We start from the raw sequence: 15,043 nt of genomic DNA, 5'->3' as shown, positions 1-15,043 counted from the left end.
AGGAAGATTCGCCGCCGCCCACACCAGGGAAGTGAGGCTGGCACTGGGCTACGTGTGTGCCACCTCCAGGCGGCCAGGAGACTCCCCAGGGCAGAGAGGGCCTGGCCAGCACCCATGACAGCTTCAGCACTTGCAGAGGGCAGCACCCCCTGGGGCCTGGGGTGGGGGAAGGGATTGGGTGAGCACCATGGGCTCCTTTGTCAGACCCAGGAAGGAGAAGTGGGGGCAGCTACCGGAAGTAGGGGGATGAGAAGCTCCCTCCGGAATGTATGCCCCCCTCTCCCCTCCCCTCCCCTCCCCTCCCCTCCCCTCCCCTCCCCACATGCACAGCCCCTGCACATGCTCAGTGTGCCCATGAATTGGGTTGGTTGGGGGAGGGCACTAACTGGCACCCCCACTTAAAGGGCCAGTGCCACACTTGCCTGTTCCCAACAGGGGCAATGGCACCTGGCTACCTTTCCCCCCAATACCGTTACTTCCCTTTGGACCCCCTTCCCCACTCCCTGACAGCTTCCTCCTGCTCCACCTCACCAACCTCTGCCCACCCCTCTCCCTCATTCCCTGACCCTATCGCAAGCAGGGTCTGTCCACTGGACACAGGAATTTCCACCTGGGGTCGGGGAGTTCCTGCCGGGGAAGAAAAAGGGATCCTAAGCCAGGCTGGGCTGGGGTGGTGGGAGGGTGGTGGGAGGCTTCAATAGTCACTCCCGTGAAACATCTGTTCTCTGCGCTTCCCTCCCCGACCCAGTTGACCAAGAGGGTCCCAGAAAGCACAGGGCGTGAGGGCAGCTCTGGAAAGGCCCAGGGAGGCTGTGTCCAAGCCCAACTTCCCCAGTTAGGGCGTGTGATGTGGGGGTAGGGGTGTCTTGTAAACTGGAGCTTCTACCATTGCAGTGGGCGGAGTGGAGGCCTAGGCTTCAAGACCAAGCAGCAGGTGTGGGAACAACTGGAAGCGGCGAAGGGGGCGGGGCACCAAGGGACCCAGGCCTGGCTGCCACCCACAGCTGAGCCGGTTCTCTCCAGTGCTAAGCCCCAGCTCTGGCCCCAGGACGATCTCCTCCCTGCACACCCCTTACCCAGGAATCAGGGAGCCAGACGGGGGGAGGGGCGGACAGGGACCCTCTTCACGGACCCCTCCCATTTGGGTTCAGACCCTCCCACACTCCCGGCTCGCATCCTCTCCTTTGTTCTCTTCTTGCCCCACCCGCCCTCCAGCGGGGTGAGGCGGGGGTGTGGGAATTAACCTACCGAGGTGCTGCCCTATTTGCGCCCTTCAGCCTTTTATGTGAAGGGGGATGTTGGGGGAGCGGCTGGCAGCTTTCCTTCCTCCAGGCTCCGCAGCTTCTGGGCCAAGAAGGGCCAGACTCTTCACCTGCCCCTCCCTGGCACGACCAGCCCACAATGCGCCCCCAGCACCCGCACCCACACCCCTCCCCTGACACTCCAGCAGCCCTCTGGAATCTTCTCTCACCTCCTAGACACACATACACACACACACAGAGGCACCTCCGGGTAAACAACCTTTGTCCACCTTTGTCCCAGGCCTCCTCTCTCCCTCAGGCTCCATGCTGAGGAATGCAGCTGGGAGGCTGCCAGCAAATGCCAAGGGGCCTCTGGGTCCCAGGTTAGCACCCCACAGCACTCCACAGGGGCAGGCAGGCCTCCAGAGGCTCTCCTGGAATCCGAAAAGCCACTTCCTCGCTAAGCCTCCGGTTTCCCATCTGCAAAGTGGGGATGATCATTCCTGCTGCCCTTCCTGACTGAGCCGTCTGAGGACCCAGGGTTCTAGGGGCAGGTCTCCCAGGATGGGATTTTGCTTTCTCTTGAAACCCATGCGTTCCTAGAATCTGTTCTGTGTTTCATTGTAGGAGGCTCTGGCCAGGCCTGGGTGTGGCAGGATAGAAATGAAAGTTGTCCTGGCAACACACAAGATTTCATCAACATTTCCATCCCCAGAAGCTCCTGGGCTGAGCCTCATCTTGCCCAATGTGGCCTGTCAAGATGAGGGCCTGGAAGAGAAGCCAGGCTGGGCAGCCAGGCCTCTGCCCCTCCCCTTGCCTGGTGGCACAGCCAGCACTGGCTCACTGGTGAGTTGACTAATTTCCTCCACCACCACTAGTTATCCATGTTCATTGCTGCCTGACACCCAACACTGGCCTGCAAGGGCACCAGGAAGGGATGGAAGAGACAGGGTGCCTGGGGAAGGGTGGGTCTGAGTATGAGGGGTGAGTGAGCTTGTCTCAGAGCGTGACGCTGGCTGGTGGTATCTGCCTTACCCAGGCTGACCCAGCTGTCTCTGATGCACAGACAGGCAAGGGCCTCACACACTTCAGAGGGAATTCACACCCACATGATGAGGCTGAGAGGAGCAGGACGCACAGACGCACGGCAGGCACCAGGAGAGCCAGGCTGCTCTGCTCTGCGGGGGATCCATGTGCTGTCCCCCTGTCTCTTGACTTTATTTTCCACCAGGAGAGCACCTCCCTTAGTACCCTTGGGAGGTAAAGGGACAAACACAAACATATGATGACTAACCTCAGGACCAACCCCCTGCTGAGAGGGGTCGGGGTTGGGGGCTGTCAAGAACAAGGAGGCACAAGGCACCCAGAACCCGTCTAGTCCAGCCTTTAAACTGTGGGGAGAATACAGGGAGCTCAGCAGCAAACTCTGAAGGAACCCCTGGGTCTTCTCCAAAAACCCCCGTTCTCTCCTCTAGGGAAAGCTCACAACTCCTCACAGCGATCTGGTATTTTGAGCTTCAGTTTCTGGCCGAAACTGGGGGCTCCTGACGGAGTTCCCTCCCACCTAGAAAACCTTTCGTGCAGTCTGATTGCTCCAACACCCACAGAGCAGGATTCAGGTATCCTGGAGAACTTGGGAGGTCCCCATCCAGAGGTCCGCTGTCCTGCCAGGCTTGGGGCAGTGGGGACTGGGACCCCACTCAGACTTCTCTGGGGCAAATGTTTTAGTTCTCACAACAGCCCTAGTGAAATCAATCCTAGACACTCCCATTTGGTCCCACTAAGACCATTTAATTTATCTGTAAAGAGTAAGATGACACGAAAGAGCCAACTGTGGAAACGGTGAGGTGGGAGTCTGAACCAATTTAGCCGTTCTCAGGGGGCAAAGGGTGTTGACGGTGGTTTTCATCTGCCACCTGCCTCCTTGAGACCCAGCTGGCCTGAGTGTGCACAAAATGGGACCTTCTCCTTGGGTCCACCAGGCTGGGAGGCACCCCTAGGTACCCGGCTCCTCATCACAGCAGCAGCCCTCTCGGTTCCACATCTGGTTCTCCTGCCGAAGCCGCTGGTTCTCAGTCCGGAGCCTCTCGACCTCGGCAGCCAGCTCCTCCACCTGGCGGCAGGACTGCTGGCCAGTACACGCCTGCAGCTGCTGCAGCCTCCTAGTCTCCTCCTCTGCCTGCGACAGCCGCTTCTCCAGCTCCAGGTAGTCTCGCACCAGCTCCTGCTTGCTGCGGCCCTGCAGGCTCTCAGTGTGGAAGCGCTCGTAAGTCTCAGAGAAGTCCTTCCGCTGGAACTCACCGTGCGCTCGGCCCCGCCCATCACTGTCCCCAGCCTCACTCTCCCCACTGGAACCTGGGTGGGAGATCCCATGGGGCACATCCAAGTTGGGCTCCTCCGGGTCTCGGTCATTCATCAGGAACTGGGTGGTGTTGTAGGGGGCCACGGGCTGGCCTTTGGCGAACATCTCCTCGCGGACCCGGGAGGCCCTCTGGCTCTGCCTCTCATCCCGCTGTTGTTTCTCAGCCCAGCTCAGCTCCAGGTAGGGTCGCCAGTGCCGTTTGCGCTTGGACGGCCGCCGACGGTGTTTCTTCCGGGCCAGAACAGCCTCTGCTGAGCAGCCCCCTGGGTTCTGGGTCCGGGGACTCCTACTGTACCAGCCCAGGCCACCGACAGCCCCAGCAAGATCTTCATCCTCTGAGTGGCTCTCCATCCGGGGTGTCAGGGGCAGGGAACCACCAGAGTCATGAGGCCCAGGGGGTGTTTGGGGGCTCCCCGGGGCACCAGAGGTCTAAAGAGGGGGAGGAGGAAGAAGGATGGATCAGACAGCCTGTCCTTGGAGGTGGAACCCTTCCCTCTCTACCCAGTTTGAAGCCAACCTTCCCACACTCAGCTAACTTGGTCACTCTTAGCCCCTCACCCTTTTGCAACCATTTGTTTACAAAGTGACCTGTCTACTGTCTGTCCCCCAGCCTTCCCCAAGTAAACTCATGGTGACAGCAGGAATTTTGCCTGTGTGTTTCACTCTGTAATTTCAATGCCTAGAATAATACCTGGCACTGAGTAGGAGTTCCATAAATACTGTCCAAATGAGTAAAGTAGGAGAAGAAGAAAACTGGGATAGAAGACAGATCTTGATCCATTTGCTTGATCAGAAGCCCAAATGCCACTGGCTCTTCCCTCTTCCCAGAAAGCCTGACTTTCAAACACAGCTGGCTTCATGGGCAGGTGACCTGTTAAGTTCCACAGAGGCCTCACACCTGGCTTCATGCTGTCCTTGTCTTAAACATATTATTTTTAAAAACCCTTATTTTATTTCATTTTTTGAGATGGAGTCTCCCTGTCACCCAGGCTGGAGTGCAGTGGCGCAATTTCAGCTCACTGCAACCTCTTCCTCCGGAATTCTCCAGCCTCAGCCTCCCGTGTAGCTGGGATCACAGGCATGTGCTACCACGCCCGGCTAATTTTTTGTATTTTTAGTAGAGACAGGGTTTCACCATGTTGGCCAGCCTAGTCTCGAACTCCTGACCTCAGGTGATCCACCCGCCTTGGCCTCCCAAAGTGCTGAGATTACAGGAGTGAGCCACTGCGCACGGCCTAAAATAAGTTTTTTTTTTTTTTTTTTTGAGATGGAGTCTCTCGCTCTGTCGCCCAGGCTGGAGTGCAGGGGCCAGATCTCAGCTCACTGCAAGCTCTGCCTCCCGGGTTTACGCCATTCTCCTGCCTCAGCCTCCTGAGTAGCTGGGACTACAGGCACCCGCCACCTCGCCCGGCTAGTTTTTTTTTGTATTTTTTAGTAGGGACGGGGTTTCACTGTGTTAGCCAGGATGGTCTCGATCTCCTGACCTCGTGATCCGCCCGTCTCGGCCTCCCAAAGTGCTGGGATTACAGGCTTGAGCCACCGCGCCCGGCCGAAATAAGTTTTTTTTAGGCTCAGCGTGGTGGCTCAGGCCTGTAATCCCCAGCACTTTGGGAGGCCGAGGTGGGCAGATCACCTGAGGTCAGGAGTTTGACTCCAGCCTGACCAACATGGTGAAACCCTATGTCTACTAAAAATACAAAAATAAGCCAGGTGTGGTGGTGCATGCCTGTAATCCCCACTACGCAGGAGGCTGAGGCTGGAGAATATGGGAGGCAGAAGTTGCAGTGAGCCAAGATTGTACCACTGCACTCCAGCCTGAGTGACAGAGCGAGACTCCATCTCAAAAACAAACAGGCCAGGTGAGGTGGCTTATGCCTGTAATCCCAGCACTTTGGGAGGCTGAGACAGGCAGATCACGAGGTCAGGAGATCGAGACTATCCTGGTTAACAAGGTGAAACCCTGTCTCTACTAAAAATACAAAAAAATTAGCCAGGCGTGGTGGCAGGCGCCTGTAATCCCAGCTACTCAGGAGGCTGAAGCAGGAGAATGGTGTGGACCCAGGAGGCGGAGCTTGCAATGAGCTGAGATTGAGCCACTGCACTCCAGCCTGAGCGAGAGCGACACTCCATCTCAAAAACAAACAAACAAAAAAGACCTTTTATTTTTAGAGACAGGGTCTTACTCTATTGCCTAGGCAGGAATGCTGTGGTGCAATAACAACTCCCTGCATCCTCAAACTCCTGGGCTCAAGCAATCCTCCTGCCTTAGCCTCCCAAGTAACTGGATCTACAGGCATGCACCACCACACCCGGCCACTATCTTTAACTTTTTAATAATTTTTGAATAAGGTGCCCTTTTGCACTAGGCCCCACAAATTATGTAGCTGATCTTGCTTCCAGCTACTTGCATGGCTGACTTTTTCTTCATCTTTTTTTTTGTGTGTGTGTGGGGGACAGTCTCACTCTGTTGCCCAGGCTGGAGTGCAGTGGTACCATCTCGGCTCACTGCAACCTCCGCCTCCTGGGTTCAAGCGATTCTCCTGCCTCAGCCTCCTGAGTAGCTGGGACTACAGGTGTGCACCACCATGCCAGGCTAATTTTTGTATTTTTAGTACAGATGGGGTTTCACCATGTTGGCCAGGCTGGTCTGGAACTCCTGACCTCAAGTAACCTGCCCACCTCGGCCTCCCAAAGTGCTGGGATTACAGGCGTGAGCCACCACACCTGGGCTTTTTTTTTTTTTTTTTTTTTTTTGAGCCAAGAGTCTCCCTCTGTTGCCCAGGCTAGAGTGCAGTGGCCCGATCTCAGCTCACTGCAACCTCCACCTTCCAGGTTCAAGCGATTCTCCTGCCTCAGCCTCTGGAGTAGCTGGGATTACAGGCACCCACCACCATGCCCAGTTAACTTTTTGTATTTTTAGTAGAGACAGTGTTTCACCATGTTGGCCAGGCTGGTCTCAAACTCCTGATGTCAAGTGATCCACCTGCCTCAGCCTCCCAAAGTACCAGGATTACAGGCATGAGCCACTGCCCCCAGCCACCTTTTTTTAACCTTTTAGAGCTTAGTTCCAATGTCACTTCCTCAGGGAGCCCCTCCTTGACCACCCTACCTAAAGTAGACTCCCCATCTACCCTCCCTAGTGATTCTATCATGTCACGCAATTAGCACACAGCATTTAGCATATGGCCATTTAACATCTGTCTTCCTCATGTAAGAACACATCTTGTCTGTCTGTCCAAGTCACCACTATATTCCTATGCACAGCACAAGGGCAGTGCTCAGTAAATATCTGTTAAGTGGCCTAAAACCTATAAGATAGGGAGATCCAAAAGATATTGGGAAATAAGACTTATGGACGAGCATGGTGGCTCATGCTGGTAATCCTAGCACTTTGGGAGGCCGAGGCAGGTGGATTGCTGAAGCCCAGGAGTTCAAGACCAGCCTGGGCAACATGGCAAAACCCCATCTCTACCAAAAATTACAAAAAATTAGCCAGGCATGGTGGTGAGCACCTGTAATCCCAGCTACTTGGGAGGCTGAAGTGGGAGGTTGAGGCTGCAGTGAGCTGTGATCACGCCACTGCACTCCAGCCTGAGTGACAGAATTGGAGTCTCAAAAAATAAACAAATAAATAAATAAAATAAAAATAATAATTTTAAAAAACAGACAAATAAGACTCCCCTCTCTATCCTTCTGGCATAAAGAAGATGTAGCAGGTTGGTCATGGTGGCTCATGCCTGTAATCTCAGCACTTTGGGAGGCCGAGGCTGGTAGATCACCTGAGGTCAGGAGTTTGAGACCAGCCTGGCCAACATGGTGAAACCCCATCTCTACTAAAAATACAAAAAAATTGGCCGGGCATGGTGGTGGGCACCTGTAATCACAGCTACTCGGGATGCTGAGGCAGGAGAATCGCTTGAACCTGGGAGGTGGAGGATGCAGTGAGGCGAGATCGTGCCACTGCACTCCAGCCTGGGCAACAGAGTAAGACTCTGTCTCAAAAAATAAAATTAAATTTAAAAATTAAATTAAATTAAAAAATAAAATAAAATGATGGAACATATTTATTCCAGGCAGAAGTTGGTAGTTGGCATCACTCTCCAATATGAATGGCAGGAAAGAGGTCCTCTCCAAGGAGAGGGAGGGTCGGCCTCCAGTCTGCAGTGAGAGAGTTCCAGAACTTATCTAAGAGGTAGAAAGATTCTGTCAAGACAGTATAGGCTCAGGGCATCTGTTTATCTCTGTTGTGGGAAGGGTGGGAGTACTGGGTGTGGGAGATGGGAAATGAATTGCTCTAAGTCTGTGGTTTGGACAATTTCTAATAATAACCACTACCACTGGTATGTTGTTGAGTAATATGCAATGCAGTTCACAGACATGTGAGCATGGGTCCATGCACACAGGGTGTGTACTGAGGAATGTGGTGTATGCGCAGCCCTTAAGAGCCAGGCATATGTCATGTGTGTTTTGCAGACCCTGAAGAGAATTTCAGGGAAAAGGAGGTATGTCAGGCTGTGTATGTGTATGGGGTATGTATGTATGTGGAGTTTGTTGTGTTACTTCACCTGCAGGGAGATCACTAAATATAAGCAATAGCCCTTGTCTCCACCAGTGGCTTGGGCCAAATGAGATAGAGCTGTCGCTCCACCTGGGACAGGCAAGGCCACTGGGATGCCAAGGCAGGGTGGCTTGTTGGTGTGCACAGTCACATGTTCCCAGCCCTCAGTAAAAGTGCCCTGTTGATCCTCCACCCTCACCCAAGCAAACCCAGCCCCCTAGCCCTACCTGCTGCCTCCCTCCTGAAGACTTGGCCCTCTACCACCATGACCACTACTGTAGATAAGCTGTGTGACCTGGCTGAACACTGTAGCCCTGACATGTCATGAATTCCAAATTCAGTCAATCCAGAAAACACGGAATAGGCTAGGCAGCGTGGGTCAGAAGCTCTCTGACCCCTCTCCTAAGCTCCCTGCTCATCTATAGGGAAGCACGGACTAAGGAAGAATGGGTAAGGGCAGGTAGTGAGAGAACACGGGCTGAACAAGCATGGGTTCCTCTTGCCAAGTTGGAAAGTGGCATCCTCTGAGGGTCTGATACGATCTTTCTCTCTCCTCTTTTGCGGGTTATATCCTAACCCCCTACCTCCATTCCAAATTATTTTATTGAGACAGTGTGACTTCATCACCCAGGCTGGAGTGCAGTGGCGTGATCTCAGCTCACTGCAACCTCTGCCTCCTGGGGTCAAGTGATTCTCATGCCTCAGCCTCCCAAGCAGCTGGGATTACAGGCATGCCCCACCACACTGGGCTAATTTCAGGGTTTTTTTTTTTTTTTTTTTTTTTTTTTGAGATGGAGTTTCACTGTGTTGCCCAGGCTGGAATGCAGGGGCGTGATCTCGGCTCACTGCAACCTCTGCCTCCCAGTTTCAAGCAATTCTCCTGCCTCAGCCTCCTGAGTAGCTGGGATTACAGGCACCTACCACCATGCCCAGCTAATTTTTTTGTATTTTTAGTAGAGACGGGGTTTCCTCATGTTAGCCAGGCTTTACTCGAACTCTTTTTTTTTTTTTGAAGACGGAGTTTCCCTCTTGTTGCCCAGGCTGGACTGCAGTGGTGCAAATTCTGCTCACAGCAACCTCCGCCTCCCAGGTTCAAGCGATTCTCCTGCCTCAGTCTCCCAAGTAGCTGGGATTAAAGGCATGCGCCACCACACCCGGCTAATTTTGTATTTTTAGTAGAGATGGGGTTTCTCCATGTTGGTCAGGCTGGTCTCCAACTCCTGACCTCAAGTGATCCGCCCACCTCGGCCTCCCAAAGTGCTGGGATTACAGGCGTGAGCCACTGCGCCCAGCTTCGAGCTCTTTTCTTTTTTTTTTTGAAAGAGTTTTGCTCTTGTTGCCCAGGCTGGAGTGCAATGGCACGATCTCAGCTCATTGCAACCTCTACTTCACGGGTTCAAGTGATTCTTCTGCTTCAGCCTCCTGAGTAGCTGGGATTACAGCCGCCCATCACTACACCCATCTAATTTTTGTATTTTTAGTAGAGACAGGGTTTCACCATGTTGGCCAGGCTGGTCTTGAACTCTCGACCTCAGATGATCCACCTGCCTCAGCCTCCAAAAGTGCTAGGATTACAGGCGTGAGCCACTGCCTGGCCTGTTTTTTTGTTTGTTTGTTTGTTTTTTTCTTTTTTGAGATGGAGTGTCACTCTGTCGCCCAGGCTAAAGTGCAGTGTGTGATCTCAGCTCACTGCAACCTCTGCATCCCGGGTTCAAGTGATTCTCATGCCTCAGCCTCCTGAGTAGCTGGTATTACAGGCATGTGCCACCATGCCCAGTTAATTTTTGTATTTTTACTAGAGATGAGGTTTCACCATGTTGGCCAGGCTGGTCTTGAAATCCTGGTCTCAAGTGAATTGCCTGCCTGGGTCCATTCAAATTATGAACCAAAAACTCTTCTTCCTGCTTCCGACTTGGTTCATGGCCTGGACAAAACACATTCAACCCAGTCCCTCCATGCCCTCTTTGAACTTGAGGTCAAGGCAATGTTCAGTTGTCAGAAGGCCCTAAGTTTAAACCCTGGGTCTGTTGCTTGTAGACAGCATGATTCTGGAACAGGTATTTCAGGTCTCAGAACCTTGGCTTCTGGGAATTGGAAATAATTCCTGCCTGAAAGGGTTACTAGGATTCCTTTTTTTTTTTGAGACAGAGTCTCGCTCTGACGCCCAGGCTGGAGTGCAATTGCGAGATCTTGGCTCACTGCAACCTCTGCCCCCTGGGTTCAAGTGATTCTCCTGCCTCAACTTCCCAAGTAGCTGTGATTACAGGCATGCACCACCACCACGCCAGGCTAATTTTGCATTTTTAGTAGAGACAGGGTTTCGCCATGTTGGTTAGGCTGGTCTCGAACTCCTGACCTCAGGTGATCCACCCACCTAGGCCTCCCAAAGTGCTGGGATTACAGGTGTGAGCCACCACACCCGGCCAGTTACTAAGATTTCATAAGCTAGGCCGGGCGCGGTGGCTCAAGCCTGTAATCCCAGCACTTTGGGAGGCCGAGGCGGGCGGATCACAAGGTCAGGAGATCGAGACCACAGTGAAACCCCGTCTCTACTAAAAATACAAAAAATTAGCCGGGCGCGGTGGCGGGCGCCTGTAGTCCTAGCTACTCAGGAGGCTGAGGCAGGAGAATGGCGTGAACCCAGGAGGCGGAGCTTGCAGTGAGCCGAGATCGCGCCACTGCACTCCAGCCTGGGCAACAGCGTGAGACTCCGTCTCAAAAAAAAAAAAAAAAAAAAAAAAAAAAAAAGATTTCATAAGCTAGCATAGACTGGGATTCCGGCCTATTGCCTAGTGCATAGTAGGGACTCATCAAAATATTGGTTTTCCAAATCTACCAACATATCTGAGACAAGAAGTTTGGATCTCAGCTGTGGGACCCATGCTCGGGGTACTCGGGTGGGCAGGAGGGCAGGGGCTTACCTTGGCCTCCTCCAGGGCTATTGGTGACTCTGCATTACAGGCGGTCTGGTTCGGAGTGGCCATCATCTTCCGTTCCAAATCTTTCAGCAGACACCTGGAACTAGTGACACCTGCTTTGAACAACATCAGAAATCCAAGTTCTGAAGGAACGTTCTCAGGAAGACTCTGGCTGCCCAGAATTGTTTGCCCAGGCAGCGGCAGCCATTTTGTACCCCAGCTCTTCATACCCTTATTCTCAAATGCAGGCCCCGAAGGCTGCCTCCACCACTGGTTTTCACACCTCCAGCCAGCAAGGGGCCAAATGGGATTCAGGGGCCGTTTTCTCTGTCCTGCTCCTCGGGTCTCTCACCAGGTTTCATGTCCTGTACTGTCCTCCTGGAAGTCATCGAGGCCCAGGCTGGCAGCCAGGAAGCCAGGTGTAAGCTTTGTTTCCCCAACCACCAAAGGGGAAAAGGAGGACTGCCTGGGGAGGCTGGGAGTGCAGCGGGGCTGCTGCTGCCACGGGAGAACATGGAGCAAGCTCAGGAGTCCTTTCCCACCGTCTCCAGGGGCCTCAATCTTCATGCAGCCCTGCACCCCCAACCTTCTCCCCAAGCTGGGCTCCAAAGGCCAGAAGCACAGCTGGGACCTGGGCCAAGCCTAGTGCTGAGGCCTTTTCCTCTAAGGTCATGGCCTGCCTCCCTCCTTCCTCTCAGAAAGGGAAACAGGGGAAAGGGGAAAGAGGTCTTTGCGCTACATGCAGCTGAGCGGGAAACCCAACTGGGACAAGGATGGATTTCTTGGAAGAGGGGAGATAGTCATGGAAAGAGGTTTTGCAAAAGTGGAACTGACCTATTCGCTGTCAAGGGCTATGCACACCACTACATCTGTGTGTCTTTCTGTGCGACTGCCTGTCGGTGCAATTCCCAACGCCTCAGCCCTACCTCTTGCTGCAGTTGCAGCAGCTGTGGTCAAGCCGCTCAGGCCACTAAGATGGGGGGAGGAGATAGCCTGGACGCGCGGTGCCTGCTGGGGATTGTAGTTCTTCTAGCCTGAAAAGCGATCCGAGCGCCTGTCACGTCAACAGCCACACCCGAGACTCCGAAACCCATCTACCCTTGAGCGGGGACAGACTGCGCGTGCATCGCTGCCTTCTTTGATTGGTCAAGCCTTCTGCCAATATTCTCACTTTTGGCAACGATTAGCTGTGAGGAGGCATAACTGGACCCGCCTTCTCCGAACTCAATTAAAGAGTTCATTGATGGCGTTAATCTTTACGGGGCAGAAAAGAGATCCGGCTAAGATGGGCGGGGCAGTATGCGCGGAGGGATCCCTGGCCTTTGAGGAAGGCGACGAGAAGATCGGCGGCCATCGCCGCCATTTTGGGCTGGGAGGAGGCAGCGGAGGGACTCGCTGCGCAGTGAGAGCACCCCGTGGGGGGTGGTCCGGGCGCGGGGAGAGGCCGGGCCGAGTGGGCTGCCTGAAGTGGCGGCGCCGGGAGAAGGCGGGAAGTGGGACCGGGGGCCAGGGAGGGTGAAGGTTGGAGTCTCCCCGGCCGAGCCCGGTCCTCAAAATGTCCCGGCAACCCCGCAGCCTCGCATCTCACAGAGTGCGGGGTTCTTCGGTAATTACCGCGTGTTTCCCGAGACCCTAGCACGGGAGAGGCTGGTGAAACGGCTCTCCTCTGCCGTCCTTCCACAGGGGCGCAGATCCTGAGGCCGAGCTCTGCCAACTTCCTTCCCCACCCCCATTCGGCCTGGGTATGGCGGCGAGGTCCCGCACAGAGGGACTCCCACTTCGACTGGAGAAGTGGGGGCGACGCCAGATTCCAGAGGCTGGCGCCGCGGGGGAGGGCGGAGGTCGCAGGTCTGGCCGCAAGTCGGCGTGGCAGTCAACTGGAGGCTCCGAGAGCGGAGATCCCAGTGCACCCACCTTACCTCGCTTACACCAAAGCGCCATCTCGCCGCCCGGGTTGCGAAAAACCACGGCCGTCTTAAACTACTGTAGCAACCACTAATTCCCCCTGGGACCAGCTAGATAGGGGCACGTGGAAACCTTCACGAGCCCGGTGCCTGAAGGTCTCTGAGGCTCTTGCCCTCAAGATCTCTCCCATTCAGCCCCGATTCTCCGGACACCCTGACCTAGCATGTCGCCAGCCTGTTGGTGAAAAGCCTGAAGTGTGCTGCCCCACTTCTCTTGAAGGTTTACGCCAAAGGGATGAGGTTTTGTGCTTTACAGGCTTGGGGCACAAAGTCGGAGTCACTGCGGCTCCGAAATAGAAATGGAGTTGCCCATTTCGTATGCTTCATCAACATCTGCTTGCATTTTGAAATCCGAGTCTTAACTTTTACAAAACTTGTAGAGAAATGGCCGCCCTCCTAGAGGGAAAAACGAACTACAGTAATTCCAATTCCAATGTAATAATCTTCATAAGGCTACAGAATCTTTCCAGTTTAAAGATGTTTTTCCCCCTACAGACTAAACAAAATCAGAGTATTTTGTGTTCTACTGATGCATTGTTACTAGGTAACCTCTATTTTGAAATTCCAAGTAATTGAAAGATCACTTTTGTAGATCCTAAATGCTACCAAAATAGAAATTGCAGTTTTTATCTACTTAATATATATAGGGTTTAAGAGATGAGGAGACCTGCTTTGAAAGAATAAACTCTTAACCTTACAGTATAGCTGTAGCAGCTTCTTAAAGATTGAAGTTTGATGTGAAGTTCTTTTACTGAATTGCAGGTTAAACCATCTTATTTTCTACTGCTTGAAATCTAAATCCAGAGAGATTTGTGGCTCAAGGATATCTTCAAATAAAAGTTTTGTTGCTAAAATGTCAGTTAAAATTATGGCTAGGTAGGTTCTGAAGTAGGAGAGGCTTTGACGTAGCAGGGTGACTGGCAGTGAATTTTGTGGGTACCTTGTGATGAGTGTCATTACTAGTTACAAATGGTCAAAACATGCCTAAGCCTTCAGCCTTACTAAAAGTTTTCCAAAACTTGGCCCGGCGCGCTGGCTCACACCTGTAATCCCAGCCCTTTGGGAGGCGGAGGTGGGTGGATCACCTGAGGTCAGGAGTTTGAGACCAACCTGGCCAACATGGTGAAGCCCCTTCTCTACTAAAAATACAAAAGTAGCCAGGTGTGGTGGTGCGTGCCTGTAATCCCAGCTACTCGGGAGGCTGAGGCAGGAGAATCGCTTGAACCCAGAAGGCACTGTTTGCCATGAGCCTCTCACCATTGCACTCTAGCCTGGGCGACAGAGCAAGACTCCGTCTCAAAAGAAAAAAAAAGTTTTCCAGAACTGAAGTTCTGCTCCTTCTATTAATAATTTTTCTTCAGTTGGAGTGACAACTCCATAGCGTTAACTTTTTTCCCTCTGCTCCCCAGATATCTTACAACTGGATTACAAAATAGGATCATCATTGACTAGGGTCCTCAATCCAAAACTGGAACCACTTACTCCTAACTGAAGCTTCAGTACACTTGATCCCTACCGTGGGTTGATTTTTTACCTACATATGGCATGTTGCCTCTACACTGATCAAGAGATGTGAGCTTTAAAAAGCTAACTAACTTGGTGGGACTTAAATAGTCATAGGAGCAGAAAAGGGGTTTAAAGATGATCTTTGTGGGTCTTCTGTCAAGAATTTAATGGGGGAGGATCCTAGATATTTGTGATTCATCCTCCATTATAAAGTAATCTAGTGAAACTTTTGAATGCTACTGAGTGGCAAATACGGTACCAGCAGCAGAAATTTGTTAACTCATTTGTAAATGAAAGTTACTATCCTTAAGGTTGACCCACAAGCTTTTCCATTCTTTGCTAAGAAAAATTGGGCATAGGCCAGGTACAGTGACTCACGCCTGTAATTCCAGCACTTTGGGAGGCCAAGGCAGGAGGATCACAAAGTCAGGATTTGAGACCAGCCTTGCCAATATGTTGAAACCCTGTCTCAAAAAAAAAAAAAAAAAAAAAAT

General features: G+C 52.7%; 1 protein-coding gene across 19 annotated transcripts; it reads right to left on the bottom strand.

Annotated features, from left to right (window-relative positions):
- Positions 1-3,006: 3,006 nt before the first annotated feature.
- Positions 3,007-13,772, bottom strand: LOC105468714 (HEXIM P-TEFb complex subunit 2). Of its 19 annotated transcripts, none has more exons than XM_011719156.2 (4): positions 12,999-13,772; positions 11,310-11,457; positions 11,083-11,192; positions 3,007-4,032 (listed from the first exon to the last, which is right to left on the bottom strand). In XM_011719156.2, the coding sequence occupies exons 3-4, from the start codon at positions 11,146-11,148 to the stop codon at positions 3,238-3,240; spliced, it is 861 nt and encodes a 286-aa protein (XP_011717458.1). In that variant the 5' UTR covers positions 11,149-11,192; positions 11,310-11,457; positions 12,999-13,772; the 3' UTR covers positions 3,007-3,237. The 19 variants fall into 19 exon arrangements, with proteins under 19 accessions (XP_011717458.1, XP_011717411.1, XP_011717424.1 ...); XM_011719109.2 differs by having other exon boundaries at positions 11,914-13,257; XM_011719122.2 differs by having other exon boundaries at positions 12,006-13,257.
- Positions 13,773-15,043: the final 1,271 nt, after the last annotated feature.

Source organism: Macaca nemestrina, chromosome 17 (assembly GCF_043159975.1).
Source record: "Macaca nemestrina isolate mMacNem1 chromosome 17, mMacNem.hap1, whole genome shotgun sequence".
Lineage (NCBI taxonomy): Eukaryota > Metazoa > Chordata > Mammalia > Primates > Cercopithecidae > Macaca > Macaca nemestrina.
The sequence above is the reverse complement of the archived record's forward strand: the minus strand, read 5'-3'. Positions and strand labels throughout refer to the sequence as shown.